This window comes from Mus caroli, unplaced genomic scaffold (assembly GCF_978045245.1).
Source record: "Mus caroli unplaced genomic scaffold, Mus_caroli_1 scaffold_7, whole genome shotgun sequence".
Classification (NCBI taxonomy): domain Eukaryota; kingdom Metazoa; phylum Chordata; class Mammalia; order Rodentia; family Muridae; genus Mus; species Mus caroli.
Window position 1 is genome coordinate 35075231 of NW_028227262.1, and position 16791 is coordinate 35092021.

Sequence of the window (16791 nt, forward strand, 5' to 3'; positions counted from 1 at the left end):
GCTCTGTTCTTATCCATTTACAGAAGGAGAAACTCAGAAATCAGGCTGAGAGGGAATGTAAGCACTGGTGGGTCAACCTCCGGCCCAAGCCCCTAACAGTGACTGCTCCATGCAGGACCAGCTAGCTTCGGGCTCCTCAGTGAGCTGCACTGTATGGCTCTGGGATCTTGAGCTTGCAGGCCAGAGGCTACAGGAGATGAGAATGAGCTCCGGGGGAAACTATTGCTAGGCAGACTGTCCCTCAGCTCTAGGCTGAGCATGAGAGGCTGGACACACACACAGTGCTCTCTGCAAGGCTCTGGGACAGCAGCGTATGCTGTATGGGGGAGGTAGGAGTGTTCAAACCCCATGGTTAAGTCACCTTGAGCAAATCCTTATTTTTTCTTTTGCTGAAATTGATGGGAGAGGGAGTGGCTCGATGGTAAAGCACTTATCTCCTCGCATGCCTAACCCCCAGGGTTCCATCCCCAGCTCTCCCTCCCTGCCCCACTCTGAAAATGGTATTTATAAACTTAACACTGTAATGAGAATTTTAGAATTTTGGTTTCTTTAAAAAAAAAAAAAACCAGAAACAGGCTGGTGAAATGGCTCAGTGGGTAAGAGCACCCGACTGTTCTTTCGAAGGTCCAGAGTTCAAATCCCAGCAACCACATGGTGGCTCACAACCATCCGTAACGAGATCTGACTCCCTCTTCTGGAGTGTCTGAAGACAGCTACAGTGTACTTACATATAATAAATAAATAAATCTTTAAAAAAAAAAACCAGAAACATGTTTTTTTTTCATCCCAGGTGCAAGGATATCGGGCTGTGTGGTAGCTGCTGACTATGATTTGCCTCATGCTCTAGCAGAGCCGTGGTTTTGCCAGCTGCAGATAGTTTCTGCGATTGCGTGATGTTTGGAATTCTGGGAATATTTCAGAAGGTATATAAATTCTACAGCCCCGAGAGGTGGGGGTGGTGGCTGCTGGTCACTCAGGAGGGTTGGTTGCAGTTTGTTAGCAGTCATGCTCAAAGAGGAAAGAAACTAGATTCATGGATTCCACCCCCCCCCCATATCCTTCTTTCTCTCCTATCTAGTGATTAGGGTGAAAGTGGGATGGGGTGGGGGATAAAGGGTAGGAAGAAGAACCCACAAAGTAGCAAAGACCACCACATAAACCTTTAGCTGAGGACTGAAGCCAGATCTGTGTATACCAAGCAGACACTCTGTCATGGGCCACAGGGATCCCTGACCTCAGCTTCCTGAGGAAAGCCAGATAACAGCCACCCAGTTACGTAGCCCAGAATAGAGTCAAAATCAAGGTCCTCCTGCCTCAGAGGCTCGAATAGCTGGGATTGCACGCATACACCACCACACCTGGATATCACCCCTTTTCTAGCTCACTGTGCAGTGTGATTTGATGTACACACACACACACATCCCATGCCCCCAAAAGAAAAAAATAATACCCATGGGTCTGAAAAGATGGCTCAACAATTAAGAGCACTGATTGCTCTTTAGGAGGACCTCGGTTTGATCCTAGCACCCACATAGTGATACACCACCATTCCTAGGGAATCCCAGGGAATCCGATGACCTCTTTTGACTCCACTGTACGCAAGTAGTCCATATGTATAGTCAGGCCAAGCACCCATACACAGAAAATAAAAATGTATAAATCTAAAACTCAGAAGAGGAGGAGGAGGGAGGGGAGGGGAGTACCTGTGTCCAGAAGGGGGCGTGGCTTCACAGGCCGGACTTTCTCCTGTTCATCCTTGAAGTTTCTTCTAGAAGTAGCCACAGCCCCTGGCTTCACAGCCTCTGGGAAGGCTGGGAGGGGAGATGTGCTCTCAGGAACCGGCTTCCCTGGAACAAGGCATAGAGGACAGTGTCACTTTCCATGACCAGGAAGCTATGGAGAGGCAGGTCTGCAAGTCAAAGACTTGAGGTCCAACCCTTCCTCCAGCACAAATTCTCACTGTGCCTCCTGAGTTGTTCTCTCTGGGTCCTGACTTGCTCATATGTCCACTGGGCTATGACAGTGCCATGTGGTTTGGCTCTGACATTCTGAAACACACACACACACACACACACCTAGCTTCTGACTTGGTAGTTCTGTGACTTCCAAAAAGTCACTTTCCATCCATGAGCCTCCAATAAGATGGAGACCATCGGGGCTGGAGAGAAGGCTCGGCAGTTAAGAGCACTGACTGCTCTTGCCGAGGACCTGGGTTCCATTCCCAACATCCACTATAGCAGTTCAGAGCTGTCTGTAACTCCAGTTCCAGGGGATCCTTCTGATCCCCGTGACTACCAGGCATGCACATGGTACACATATGTGCATATAAACACTCATACCCACAAAATAAACAAGGACTGGGGAGATGCCTCAGTGGTTAATAGCACTGGTGATCTTCCCGAAGACCCAGGTTTGATTCCCTGCACCCATATGGTGGTCCACAAATATCTGTAACTGTAGTTCCAGGGGATCCAACACCTCTGCAGGCACTACACATGTGTATGGTACTCACATAATATATACAAGCAAAACACTCATACACATAAAATACAAATAAGCAAATCTTTAAAAATAAATAAATTAAAACAAATGAAGACCACGAGGGTAATGCTTGCTTGCTGACTTTGTCAGGACTGCTGTGAGTGGAAAAATGGGAGTCCAGGTGCAGAAGGGCTTTGGAAAGGGCCGCGCAGTTTACTGAATGTGGAAACAAGCTAAAGACATCCACCTGGGAGCTGGGTGTGTGTCAGATCATCTGCATAGCATGCACAAGATGCTAGGTTCCAGGAGCCCAAGTCCTGACTGTCTTGCAGTTTCTCTTCTCTGCTTCATACGTGGGAATCCTACACAGCAGCCATATCTAGAGAGAGGCCCTGGTCCTGCCGCCCCCCCCACACAACTGTACAGCTCATCTCTAAATAGCTTTATGGACTTGCTGAGGATCACACAGCCCAAGTTGATAAGGGCTGGCTGCAGAAGTCACCTACAGGAAATGTCCTCACATCTGCATAGTATATATAATTTGGGGAACCCTCAATGATGGTGGGAGGTCACCTGCATGCCAGCTCATATCCAGACCTCACCGAGTTTCTTTCAAACAGCTTTCTCCTCTCTTCCAACTTGAGCCCAGGCTTACCCTTTCTGCTTGGCTCCCTTCCTTTGCCATCAGGCAGCAAGAGCCTGTTCTGGCCACATCACATCCCTGTTGCTTAAAGGGAGACACTATGGCTTCTTGTTGCCTGGATAATGTCTAAACTCCTTAGTCCGGATTCTTCAATATTCCTGCTTCAGCTAAACCCAAATCGTAAGAGAGGTAGATGTAACTCAAAGATGTTAGAGCTAACGTGTGTGTATTAACGTGTGTGTGTGTGTGTGTGTGTGTGTGTGTGTATGAAAGAAACAAGGTCCTTGGTTCTTGGTTGGTTTGGGGTGGACCCACGTGTGAAAATGAAAGCCCACAGGGGATGCCACACCCTCTTCTATCTTCTCTGGCACTGTGTGCAGGAGGTGCATACACAGGGCCACAGGCAAAACACAAGAATAAACCAGCCACAGCCCAGCGTGGTGGCGCACACCTTTAATCCCAGCACTTGGGAGGCAGAGGCAGGTGGATTTCTGAGTTCGAGGCCAGCCTGGTCTACAGAGTGAGTTCCAGGACAGCTAGGGCTACACAGAGAAACCCTGTCTCGAGAAAAAAAAAAAAAAAGCCAGCCATGGTTGCAACCCCCCTTCATGCCAGCACTAGAGTCTCTATGGGTTCTGGGCCATCAAATAAGTGAAACTGCAGGGATAGTGGTGCACACCTTTGATCCCAGCATCTGGGAGGCAGAGGCAGGTAGATCTCTGTGAGTTCGAGACCATCCTGGTCTACATCGTGTATTCTAGGACAGCCAGGACAACATAGCAAGAACCTGCCTCAAAAAAAACAAAAGTTAACAAAGTTGGAGTCAGAGATGGATGGAAAGGAGTTTCAACCATCTCAAGCTGGGTGGGCAGCCTAGGAACAAGAACATCAATCCAGGGAGCATTCATGGTGCAAGTGGGGAATCTGTTGGCTCTGCCCATTACAGCATAAAGAACTAACCAGGCTTCTAGCGACTACCTCACCCTTTGTCTCGTTCCTGCAATGCTCTTATAAAAACTCTGGAGAAGGGAGCTTCACAACATTTTCCTCTTTTGGAAAGCCACTTCCTCTCCTCAGGAGTTTCTCTTTCTTTTCCTCTGTTTCTAATGATTCTGTAATTCTTTCTTTTGCACACACACACACACACACACACACACACACATGCGCGCATGCCACATGTATGCAGTGCCCACAGAAACCAGAAGAGGGCATCAGATCCCCTGGAGCTGGAATGACAGACAGCTGTGAGCTACCCAATGTGGGTGCTGGGAACTGAACTCAGGTCCTCCCAAAAGTATTCTTAACCCCTGGGCCATCTAACCAGCACCCTGTAATTCTTGTTTTTGTTTTTTTGTTGGCATCTGTTGGATCATGCCACCTGGAATGTAGTCTCTAAGCCAGCCACTTCCCCACAGCAGCCAAACCACACAGTCTGTGCCTTGTAGACCAGGCTGGCTCTGAAGCCCTGGAAGGGAACAGACCGTCTTTGTAACAAAATGTCAACATAAAACATTTGCTGAGGGAACTGCCAATTCATAAGCATACCTGCCACCAAGCTGCCCAAACAGGGAGTGACCAAAAGCAGATACTAAACATGTCCCCAGGAGGCAGGCTGTTCCATACATCTCTTACCCAGCCTCCACTGGGCCAAGGGGCACTGTCTTTCTTGTGTTGTTCCTCTCTCTCCAGAGAGCCTAGAGTAGAAATCCCATAGTCCTCAGCGGGCATACAGCAGCAACTTGAGACAGGTGTGTGAAGCAGAAGGACAGAGGTGGCTCCCTGGTAGAGAACCCCCAACTGTGACTTCAGGTTGAAGCCATGCCCACAACAGTAGGAAATGATACCCCACCTGCCCCCACATTGCTCCTGGGTCCAGCATATAATGTTTCTTTTACATTTTGTATTTATCGTTGTGTGTGTACACAATATGAACACGCCAGCATTTGTGTGTGCGTGTGTGTGTGTGTAAATATGGACAATGAGACTATCATAGAGAGTGGATAGAGTTTGAGACAGTGGCTTTGTTGTTTATCTTCTGTGTATAGCAGGGTAGCTAGCCTAAGGACTTTCAAGAATTCTCCTTCCTCCATCTCCCATCTCCTTTAGGGGCACTAGAAGTACAGACACAGGTGCCTGTGTCTCTGGGGATTTGAACTAAGGTTCTCAGGTTTGTGAAGAAGTGCCTTTATACACTGATCCATCTCCTCAGCTAGAGGCATTTCCTTGAGTGAAGCCTGGCTGAGACTCAGTTTCTTCATCGGTAACATGGAGGTCAAGGGTCACTCCATCCTGACCTCTGGATCCTATTCCTGGTGACTCTGTTTTTTCCCAGCTGCTGGGAATGGAGCCAGTACCTGGCACTGAGCCACTGAGTCACAGCCCAGCCCCTGTGACGTTTTTGTTTGTTTGTTTAGCACAAATCTGTGTCTCTCTGAGCAGGGATATGTGGTGTGGCACAAGGGACCTTTGCAAGCTCCACCCATGAGGCACACAAAGGCTTCCTTTGTTTTCATTGCAGGGAGAGTCCATCTCTTCTCTCTCTCTCTCTCTCTCTCTCTCTCTCTCTCTCTCTCTCTCTCTCTTGTTTTTCTATAATGACATGCCCTAGCCTGCACCTGGCACGGTGTCACAGGGTCACTTTCAGGACTTTGGTGGGAAGAAGACATACTGGGTGCGGGGCATGAGAAGGCCCGGAGGGAACCTGTCAGCACATTCAGAGTTAACACCTCCTCAACCACCCAGGGATACCTAATGACACTTGCAGGGCCATGCCCAACCAACCACAAATGTCAGCTGACAGACCCAGGTCAAGCTCTACTACATCACGCCCCATCAGCTTCCTGAGAATTCCCCTAACCGAGTGAGCTTTGGGTTAGATCAAGCTGTCCATATGCAAACAATAAATAGCTTGTGTGAGCTTCGAACCATTTGGACTGAGGATGGGTCTTAGAGGTCCAGGCTTGCCAAGCATGAGCGAATCCCCAGGTCCTACACCCCCAACACCAAAGAAGTAAATAAATAGAAATGTTTAGAAGGAGAAGGAAAGAAAGATATTAAACACCCTAATTTGTCTTTCCTAGTTGCTGGTGTGCCTCCCTGGCAAGTAAGGTTGTGGATTATGCAGTGCGAGCCAGTCTTGCTCCCTCTCACTGTGAAAACCAAATGGAGAAAAGTGTGGCTTCTCTTGTTTCTGTTTTCAGGTACCTGTTGCTGCTCAGTCTGCAAACCACCCCCACCCAACCCCCACCCACTCTTTCAGTCACTAGGGAGACAGAAGACACTGGAGCGCCACAAGCTGAGAGACCAAGAGCAAAGGGATGAATGTCCTATGTCACAGCAGAGCAAGCTGGTGGCCGAGTTCCCCCAGACAGCTTCCCAGTGCTAGGGCCACAGGTCTTTTTTCCTTTCTGGGGTTAAATTCTCAAGGGCATCAGGCACAGGCATTGATCCAGAGTCTGATTCAAGGCAGAGCACCGTCAGAGAAGCAGACCTGAGATGAGGCAGACACAGCTTCCTCAGCCAGTTGGTAGCCACGGAAGGAGGGTCTTGGTCCTCCAAGTCTCCTGCACCTCCAATGGAGTGACAGTCATCCTAACCCCAGAGCTCTGGGAGCTTACCTGGGCTTGGAAAAATGAGATCAGAAACACAGCACAGCTGGTCAGGACCGACCCAACAGCAATGCACACCTACAATGCCAAGCATCAGGAGCCGAGCTCACGGGAATCTGATGTTCTCAGTTTTCCTCTGCTACACAGTGAGTTTGAGAGGTCAGCCCGGGCTATGTGAAAGCCTGTGTGGCGCTCTGACAGAGTAATAGCCCCAATAATCTCGAGCATGTGAATATTTGATAACCAGTTGGTGATACTCTTGGGAGAGGCTTATTAAAGGGCCTTGTTAAAGGAAGTACGTCACGGAAGATGAGCTTTGAGTATTTAAAGACTCATGCCCCTTTCAGTTTGTTCTCTGTGCTTCATTTCAGTGGTTCAATGTTTAAGCTCTCAGCTTCCTGCTCCAGCCATCATGTCTGCCTGATGCCATGCCTCCCCATGGTGACACACAACAGATTCTCCTGCTACATGAATCATTCCTCCTCTTCCTCCTCCTCCTCTTCCTCCTCCTTTTCCTCCTCTTCTTCCTTCTCTTCCTGGTCCTCCTCCTAAGTCATTTGTTTTGTTTTTTCAGGACAGGGTTTCTCTGCGTGATCCTGGCTGTCCTGGAACTCACTCTGTAGATCAGACTGGCCTTGAACTCACAGAGATCTCTGTCTGCCTCTGCCTCTATAATGCTAGTATTAAAGGCACTCACCACCTGGCCAGACTAACTCTTTAAAGGCACGCATCACCACACCTGAATAATCTCTCTCTCTTTTTTTTTAAGTTATCTTGGTCACGGTGTTTGATCACAGCAACAGGAAAGTAACTAACAGAACCTGTCTCAAACCAAAACAAACCTCTAGGAGCCACACAGGAATATCACATGCTTTCTCTCTAAGAAGCAGAATCTAGAGCTAAATATAGAGAGGCAGAAAAATAGAGAGGGGGCTGTGAAGGGGAAGGAAGGAATGAAGGAATCTATAGGGATGTGGAGCAAGAGGGGAATGGGGAAACAGAAAAGCTGTTTTTCTCTCCTATGCAGAATCCATATTTAAACACATACGTATATATATGAGAAAGCAAAAAGAAAAAGGGACAATTTAGGGACAGTAAGGGACCAGTAGAGGGGGCAGGGCGATGTGCAAATACGTGCTAAGCATACTGATACATATGTATGAATGTCAAAATGAAACCCATTACTTTTTAAAAACGACTTCTGGGCCAGACATGGCTCACAGGTCATCAAGCTACTTCGGAGCCCAAGGCAAGACAGTCATTAGAGCCAGAAGTTCTAGTCCACCCTAACCAACAAAGCAAGACTCCATTTCAAAACAATAAACTATCCAACTAAATAAAATTGAAAGCACCTTTGACATCCAGGAAGGTCTATGAGGAAGCCTTTGGGATACAAAACTATTCCCAACTTTGTTTTCTGTTTTTTGACACAGGGCCTCATACAGTCTGGACTGGCCTGAGACTCACTAAGCAGCCAAAGGTGACCTTTAAACTCCTGGATCCTGGGCTGGGCATAGTAGCACACACTTTTAATCCCAGCATAAGGAAGGCAGAGGCAGGTGGATTTCTGTGAGTTTGAAGCCAGCCTGGTCTACAAAGTGAGTTCTGGGACATCCAAGGCTACATAGAGAGACCTTGTCTCAAAACATAAAACAAGGGGCTAGAGAGATGGCTCAGTATTTAAGAGCACTGGCTGCTTTCCCAGAGGATCAGGGTTCAAGTCCCATAAAGCACATAGCAGCTCATGCCTGTCTATAATTCCCGCTCCAGGGCTTATGACACCCTCATATAGGCACAGATGCAGAAAAAACAATGTACAAAATAATAATAATAGTAATAATAACAATAACAATAAATTATGTATTAAAAAAACAAAAAAACAAATAAAAACCTCCTGGTTCTCCTGCCTCTACCTCTCGAGAGCGGGATCCCAGGACAGTGCAGAGGACCAAACCAAAGGCTTCCGATGTGCTAGGCAAACATTACCAATTGAGCTACACTGGACAGCTTCCATAGCCATATTTCAAACATTCACGGACAGTAAATGTGGGTAGGAAGCAAGTCAGTGGGTGCAGGAACAAACAACACAGGAGGTGGATGGTGGGAGAAATGGGGACCTGCTCTCACCTCCCTCAGGGCTCACTAACTACCTCATCATACGAGGAATGAGCAGCTTGGAGTTCACTTGCCTGGTAATTCCTCCACCCCAGGAAGAAAAGAGGCATTTCTCTACAGCTCTGGCAACACGTGCATCCTCGGAGTCTGTGAGTTTCCAGGAGAGTGACCTGGATAGAGCCCTGGACAATAAGATGGCAAAGGGTGGGGCCCAGCTGTGTCCAAGCCCCTTTGTGCTTTGCAGGCCTGTGTATGAGGGGAATGTGACTTCTTCCTTGCTTTGTTGTGTATCCTGCCGCAGTGCACAGCTGTCTCGATGGAGCAAGAATGTCCAGAGACAGGATGCTCTGGCCAACTTCCCACCAGCTAAGGAGAGATGTAAGCCACTGTGGCTGAGGAGATGGCTCAGTGGTTAAGAGAACTGACTCAACCAGAAGACCTAAGATCCATCCCCAGCACCAGCATCAGGTGGCTCACAAATGCCTGTAATGCCAGGGAATCATACACACCCTTTCATGGCCCCAAGGGCGCGCGCATGCACACGTGCACGCACCCACCCACCCACACACACACCCATAGGTTAAATTTTAAAAACAATTAAGGGATGTAAGCCATTGGTATTTCCCTCTGTCACCAGATGGCTCCGTCTGAACCACGCTTGCCACTATGGGAACATCTAACTCAGGCTCTGGGACACAGGTCCAAACGTAACCTGGTATGGTTAGCGATTACTCACCTGCAACCCCAACCTTTGAGGGAGGCTGTCTTGAGTTTGAGACCAGCCTGAAATACACAAGGAGTTCTAGGCCAGCATAGGCTACACAGTGAGACCCTTTCTCAAGAAGCCACAGAGCTAAGGAGATGGCTCTGTTGGCAAAGTGCAAGCATTAGGATCCAAGTTCAGATCCCCCAGACCCTCCTGTGAAAAGCCAGGGGCTGGGGGCAACTTCCTATAACAAGACCACTGGAGGGACCAAGACAGGCCAATCACTACAGTTCACTGGCCAGTCAGCAGAGCTGAAATGTTGAGCCCCACGTTCAGGGAGAGACACCTGACACTGACCTCAGGCCCACACACAAATGAGCACCCACACACACATGCTCACCCACACACATGCTCCCACACAGATTCAACAACAACCCCGTCATCCACTTGAAGAAAATGAAACCTGAAACACTTGTTTTCTCTGGAACCTTTTATTTCTGCTCCACTTCCTTCAGTGAAAAGGATCCAAGGCTGACCTCAGGCAGGCATAGGACTCCTCCCCTGGCTGCCTGAGGACAGCACCGCAGCAAATCCCAGCACTGCTTACTGGGGCAGAGGGGACTCCTGAGCTGACAACAAGGCCCTCATGCTATGAACACACTCTGGAAACCCTGCCCTTTACCCACTCAAGTCAAACAACAACGCAATACTTCGGTATTTATTTTAATGCTTAAGTTGATCTGTAGCTGGAATGGCTCTCTTCTAAACAATCGAAAGTGGTGAGCCGCAGGCAGCCAAGGAACCCTGGAGCCAGGCACTCACATCAGGGACAAACATTTCACTAGGCCCTTGCTTTTACTTTTCCAACTGGCCCAGTCTGTTGTGCATTTGTGGTTTAACATCACACGTGTACACACACACACAGCATGTAAAAACTCCAAACTCAAAAGAGACTTAAGCAGAGCCGGGCAGTGGTGGCACACGCCTTTAATCCCAGTACTCAGGAGGCAGAGGCAGGCGGATTTCTGAGTTCCAGGACATCCAGGGCTATACAGAGAAACCCTGTCTTGAAAAACAAACAAAAGAGAGAGAGAGAGAGAGAGAGAGAGAGAGACAGGTAAGTAGGGGCTAGAGAGATGGGTGAACAGTTAAGAACACTTGTTGTTCTTCCAGAGGCCCTGGGTTTAATTCTCAGTTCACAACTGTCTGTAACCACAGCTCCAGTAAATCTGACGCCCTCTTTTGGCCTCTGTGGGTACTGCTCACACATGGTACACATACATACATACATACATACATACATACATACATACAGGCAAAACACTCATACACATAAAGTAAAATAAAAATAAATATTGTTTTTTGATATAGGGTTTCTCTAAGTAGCCATGGCTGTTCCAGAACTATCTCTGTAGAAAAAGGCTGGCCTTGGGGCTGGTGAGATGGCTCAGTGGGTAAGAGCACCCGACTGCTCTTCCAAAGGTCCAGAGTTCAAATCCCAGCAACCACATGGTGGCTCACAACCATCCGTAACGAGATCTGACGCCCTCTTCTGGAGTGTCTGAAGACAGCTACAGTGTACTTACATATAATAAATAAATAAATAAATCTTTAAAAAAAAAAAAAAGAAAAAGGCTGGCCTCAAACTCAGAGATCTACCTGCCTATATAACACAGCAGCAAATCCCAGCACTGTTCATTGGGGTAAAGGGGACTCCAGTACTGCCATCAGAGTCCTCATTCTATGAACACATTCTGGTAATTCTACCTTCCCAAGTGCTGGGATTAAAGGCGTGCACCACAATAACTGACTCTAAATAGAAAATGTAAAAGAGACAGAGACAGGCATGGCCTACCTCAAAACTGCTTCATATCTAGATGCCCAGAGAGCCTGTACCCGCCCAAGTTTCAAAGACTCACTGTGATTCATTCGCTTACAGCGTTGGAGACAGGGTCTCTGCTTGAGAGAAATGGCTGAGTCAATTTCCAGCACTCGGGATAAGGGTGGGAATCAACTAATTCACAAAATGGGAAGACTCGCATGCAAATGAGAAACTCCAAGGGAGGAGATTCTTTTGAGTCCAAGACCCAAAAGGTGATGGGGACTGGTCTCTGGAAGAATACAGGAATGTTTGGGAAAGACCAGAGTCCAGGGAGCAGCATGTGCAAAGGTCCTGGGGTATTTTGATAAGTTTCTCGTCAAACAAAGAAAGACCCTAGTGGCTGGGCTGAAGGAAGAGGCAGATAGATGGTAGAGGTGAGGTCAGGAGTGAGGCTGTGTGGGGCTTTGCCAAAATCCCCTTGAACCGATGTCACCTGGAGCTGTGACCCACTTGCCCCTCTCATATCCCCGTCTCCCTTGCAATTAGATTGAAGCCATTGAAGGCAAGGTCCCGGTTAATCAGGAACAAAAAGCCAACGAGTCTCTTCCATTGCCTCCCCTGTCACAGCAAACCCATGTCAAGGACACAGGAGCTGTCCTTTCGCATGTTGCAGCTCATCTTAGGGGGTGGGGGAGGGCGGTTAGGTCACACCTCTGACGCATCTGGCACTGACTCACGAAAACGCTGAGGACAGCTGAGCCTTCTCACTTAGAGGAGCCCGGTGACCACAGCATGGTTCATAGTCACAGCCTGACAGATGAACCCCACTGTGCCCCAGTTTAATTGTGCGACACATGCCCCCCTATGTGCTCTCCCACCACTCTCCAAACCCACAGCGACTGTAGAAGGATCAGTTCGGGGAAGGAAATCAGGTGACCTGCCCCACACTAGCATCAGCACCCTAAAAAAAAAAACAGCGGCCACCTTTTGAAGCTTCCTGCTGTAAAAACAGAGTAAACAGAGGCTGAGACACTCGTTCCTTTGAAGTGTGGGACAGGGTCTCTTGTACCCAAGGATGACGGCAATGTAGCCAAGACTAGCTTTGAACTTCTGATCCTCCTGCCTCCACCTCTTGAGTGCCACCATACCTAAAGATACCCGATTCCCCAAAGGGAAACTTGAGACTTAACCTAACAATCTACCCAAATACAGATTAAGGTCAAGCTGACCTCGGTTTGTATCTTAGCCATTTACAAGGTAAGTGGCTTTGGGCAAGTCTCAGTTTCCACATCTATAAAATGGGAGTAACTAAACTCATGAGGAAAGGTGCTTGCTGGGACATACTGGGTGCTAAATCCCATTATTTTGGGTTCATAGACCCTGATGTCTCAGCCTGATACAGTGACAGCTTCCAGGACAGGTCCCTGATGCCACAGGGAGATGATCCTGATCCACATTGTATTGCTGCCTGAGGCTGTGAAAACATTAGAGAGGGCAAACACAGAAACTCTCAGACTATACATGGGAGCCCTCTCACCTACATGCGTGCAGCCTGGCCTCTATGAAGAGGAAGGGGTCACACTTCTCTACTTTGCTCAACAGCCACCCAAAGTCCCCTATCCACAGAGCCCCGATCCAGGAAGGAAGTGACTCTGCCTCACACGCCAAAGCCAGAGTCTGAACAGTTGGAGTTGCACAAGCATGTCATCCAGAAAACAACAAAGCTCATCGAGAAAATTCCAGACGGGGTTAGAGCTCGGCCACGCTGCTCTTCCCTACTGTGTGAGCATCCCACCTCAACACCCACAACAAGAGATCCACAAAGGGCCGGGCGTGGTGGCGCACGCCTTTAATCCCAGCACTTGGGAGGCAGAGGCAGGCGGATTTCTGAGTTCGAGGCCAGCCTGGGCTACAGAGTGAGTTCCAGGACAGCCACGACTACACAGAGAAACCCTGTCTCGAAAAACCAAAAAAAAAAAAAAAAAAAAAAAAAAAAAAAAAAAAAAAAAAAAGAGATCCACAAAAACCTGACAGGAAGATGGCAGCAGCCAATGGGAGAGGAATGCTTAGTCACCTCTCACATCCCTTCAGACCCCCGCGGGTCTCCCCCTACTCAGTTGACAGGCAGAACCCCTCAGCTACATGGGACCAGTACATTTTCATTTGATAAGTTGGTCTTGTCAACATGGTGGGATTTAGAGTCACCACGGAGGCAAACCTTTCTCTGGGCGCATGTGTGAGGGGCTTTCTGATTTAGGTTAATTGAGGTACAAAGACACATCAGCATGCGGGCAGCACCGCCCCTTAGGTTGGAGTCATAGACTACACACACAGGAGCTGAACACCAGCTCTCATGTCTGTGGATGCAGTGTGACCAGCATCCCAGGTCCCAGGTACAGGCCTCAAACTTGGAGCCAAAAAAGCCCTTCCTTCCTCCAGCTGCTTTGTTGGGAGTTTGTTAAAGTCCTGAGAAAAACGGCTAATACAACAATAAACACACACACACACACACACACACACACACACACAGCTTTAATCCCAGCACTCAGGAGAGAGGCAGAGGCAGGCAGATTTCTGTGAGTTCAGGCCAGTCTGGTCTACATATCAAGTTCCAGGCTAGCCAGGGCTCTGTTACACAGAAAAAAAAACTGTCTTGAAGAACCAATAAAATAATAATAATAATAACAACAACAACAATAATAATATAAAAGTAAAAGGAAACAGCAGGTTATATTCCAAGGCCTGAGCAACACAGGTTTGTTCTATTAACAGTCTTGAAAAAGCCAGGAACAGACACAACCAAACAACCGGTTTGTCTTTTCCAGTCAGAAGTGGGGAGCATGCTTGCCCAGCAAGCAATAGGCCCCATGTTTGATTCCCAGCATTCCATCATCTGGGTGTGGTGGTGCACACCTGTAATTCCAGAATTGAGAGATTGAGGCAGGAGGATCAGGAAGTCAAAGGCCTCTCTTGGTCTTCAAACATACCTCCTGCCCACCGCAGCCTCTGTGAGTATGCTGTGCCCTCTGCCTAGACACCACCAAGTAGGCCCTTCCTTCAGCTGCCCTTCCTGTCTCCCTCTCTCAGCCGGCCTCCCCACCCAGTGCACATTCCTTCGAGTGCATGTCTTGCTATTGGCTGTGTTTATGTGTGTTCAATCATTACTGTCTATCTACCCACTAGACAAATGCGCCATGAGACCTAGGCTTACCCAGGCAATCATATCCACTCCTCAGCCCCATCCAATCTACCCTGCCAAGGTTCCAGGTGAAACAGATGCCCAGAGGTTTGAGCATCAAAGTCGTACTGAGAACCAGAGACTGCAGATAGGCTGGTGAGGGCCGCTATTGCAGCAGGCAATGGACAGGTCCTGCTGGAATCACTGACCGCTAGAGCAAGCAGCTACTTGGACTGTGGCTTCCTGTTCCATCCTAGCAATGAATTGTGGGTACACTGGTGGGCAAGGAAGTGCGGATAACCTCTTTCTGGTTGAGATCCACTGGGTCATCAGAAGCTGGAGAAGAGAGCCACAGATGGTGGCATCGGACGGTGAACTAACCTAAAGAAAGTGACTGATAGCGATCAGGTCTCTCTTTCTTGGGGACAGGGCACATGCGGGAAGACAGTTGCATGTAGACATCCAGATGGCCAAATGGGAAGGTATGTGAGATGATAGTTGTCTCTGGAATAGCTACTTCTCCAGAGCAACAAGATGCTTTAGCTCTGTAAACCTCTTCCTGCATTTCCCAGTCTCCCTGGCAACCAGGTCGATCCTGGGATGCAGTTCTGGCCAATGCTTTTGAGGGAAGGTTAGACATGCAACTTCCTGGTAGAGCCCTAGGCAGACAGGAGCACACCCACCTTCGCTTCTTGTCAGCTTACATAAGAACCAGAAGCATGTGTTCTGGCCAGCCCCTGACACCAGGACACCTTGGAATGACTTTACCTGCCCTAGACAGCCTTGGATGTCACTGGTGGAGAAATGTTCATGGTTGTGTATGTGTGTGTGCCTGCGCTCACACATGTGTTGACACACACATGGGAAGGCCAGAGGAAGACATCAAGTGTCACTTTCTATTCTATGTTCTTTTTTTTTTTTTTTTTTCGAGACAGGGTTTCTCTGTATAGCCCTGGCTGTCCTGGAACTCACTTTGTAGACCAGGCTGGCCTCAAACTCAGAAATCCACCTGCCTCTGCCTCCCGAGTGCTGAGATTAAAGGCATGCGCCACCACCACCCGGCTCTATTCTCTGTTCTTAAAGCAGTGATTCTCAACCTTCTGGATGCTGGGACCCCCAACCATAAAATTATTTTTGTTGCTACTTTATAACAGTAATTTTGGTACTGCTATAAATTGTAAATGTGTTTTCCCATGGCCTTAGGTGACTCCTGTGAAAGTGTCCTTTGATCCTTTGATCCCCCACAAAGGGGTTGGGCCCCCAGGTTGAGTTCCTCCACCTTAGAGTCTCTCACTGAACCTGAAGGTCACAGTTTTCTGAGCTAGGCCAGGAAGCCCCAGGAATCAGCCTGCCTCCACCCAGATGGCTCCAGAGTTTACAGACGCCCATGCCCACACCCATATTTTACTCAGAGGCTGTTCCAGTTTCCAGGCCATGCAAGTCCAGCTACTGCGAGCCTGAACTTGGCTTGTATATAATGGTCACAAGGCTGCAGTGTGGGTTTACTGGAACACTATTCAACTCTATTGAAGTTGCCGGGTGGCCGGGACGTTTTGGTTTTGGTGATGGGAGGCCAGATCTTTGCCTTGACAAGTGTTAACACCCATGCAGGACATCTGTAGAATACGGCTACCTTCGGATCTATCTTTAAGAAGCGTTTAGAGGTGTGGGGTGGCTCAGCAGTTGAGAGCACTGGCCGGGGTTTGATTCTCAGTACCCACACAGTGACTCACAACCATCCCTATCTCCAGTTCCAGGGGATCTGATGCCCTCTTCTGAACTACTTGGGCATAGCAAACATGTAGTGCACATATATAAATGCAGGCAGAACACTCATACACATAAAATAAAAATAAATAAATCTCTTAAAAAAAAAAAAAAAAACAAGAAATACAGAGGGGCCAAGCATAGAAGTGCATGTCTTCAATCCCAGCACTTGGGAGGCAGAGGAAGACAGATCTCTGTGAGTTCAAGGTCAGCCTGGTCTACAGAGTGAGTTCCATGCCAGCCAGGCAACACAATAAAACTCTATAACACCACACACCCAAACACCCACAGATACACACATAGACAAAGAGTGACACACACATATACACAACCCCCCACCCCACCACACACACATACACACACACATTAGGAGGGCTAAGTGTAGTTTAGTGGTAGAAGTTAGCTGGCATAGACAATGCCTAGGTTCCATTCTCAAAATAAAAAAAAAAAAGGCCGGGCGTGGTGGCACAC

The 16791-nt window shown here is 48.3% G+C and overlaps 1 protein-coding gene across 1 annotated transcript in view; it reads right to left on the reverse strand.

Moving 5' to 3' along the window:
- Positions 1 to 16791, reverse strand: part of Irak2 (interleukin 1 receptor associated kinase 2) — a 57359-nt gene that overhangs the window by 28107 nt on the left and 12461 nt on the right. Inside the window, exon 3 of the mRNA XM_021165133.3 lies at positions 1704 to 1847. Coding sequence (XP_021020792.1) covers positions 1704 to 1847 — 144 coding nt within the window. The remainder of the gene's footprint in view (positions 1 to 1703; positions 1848 to 16791) is intronic.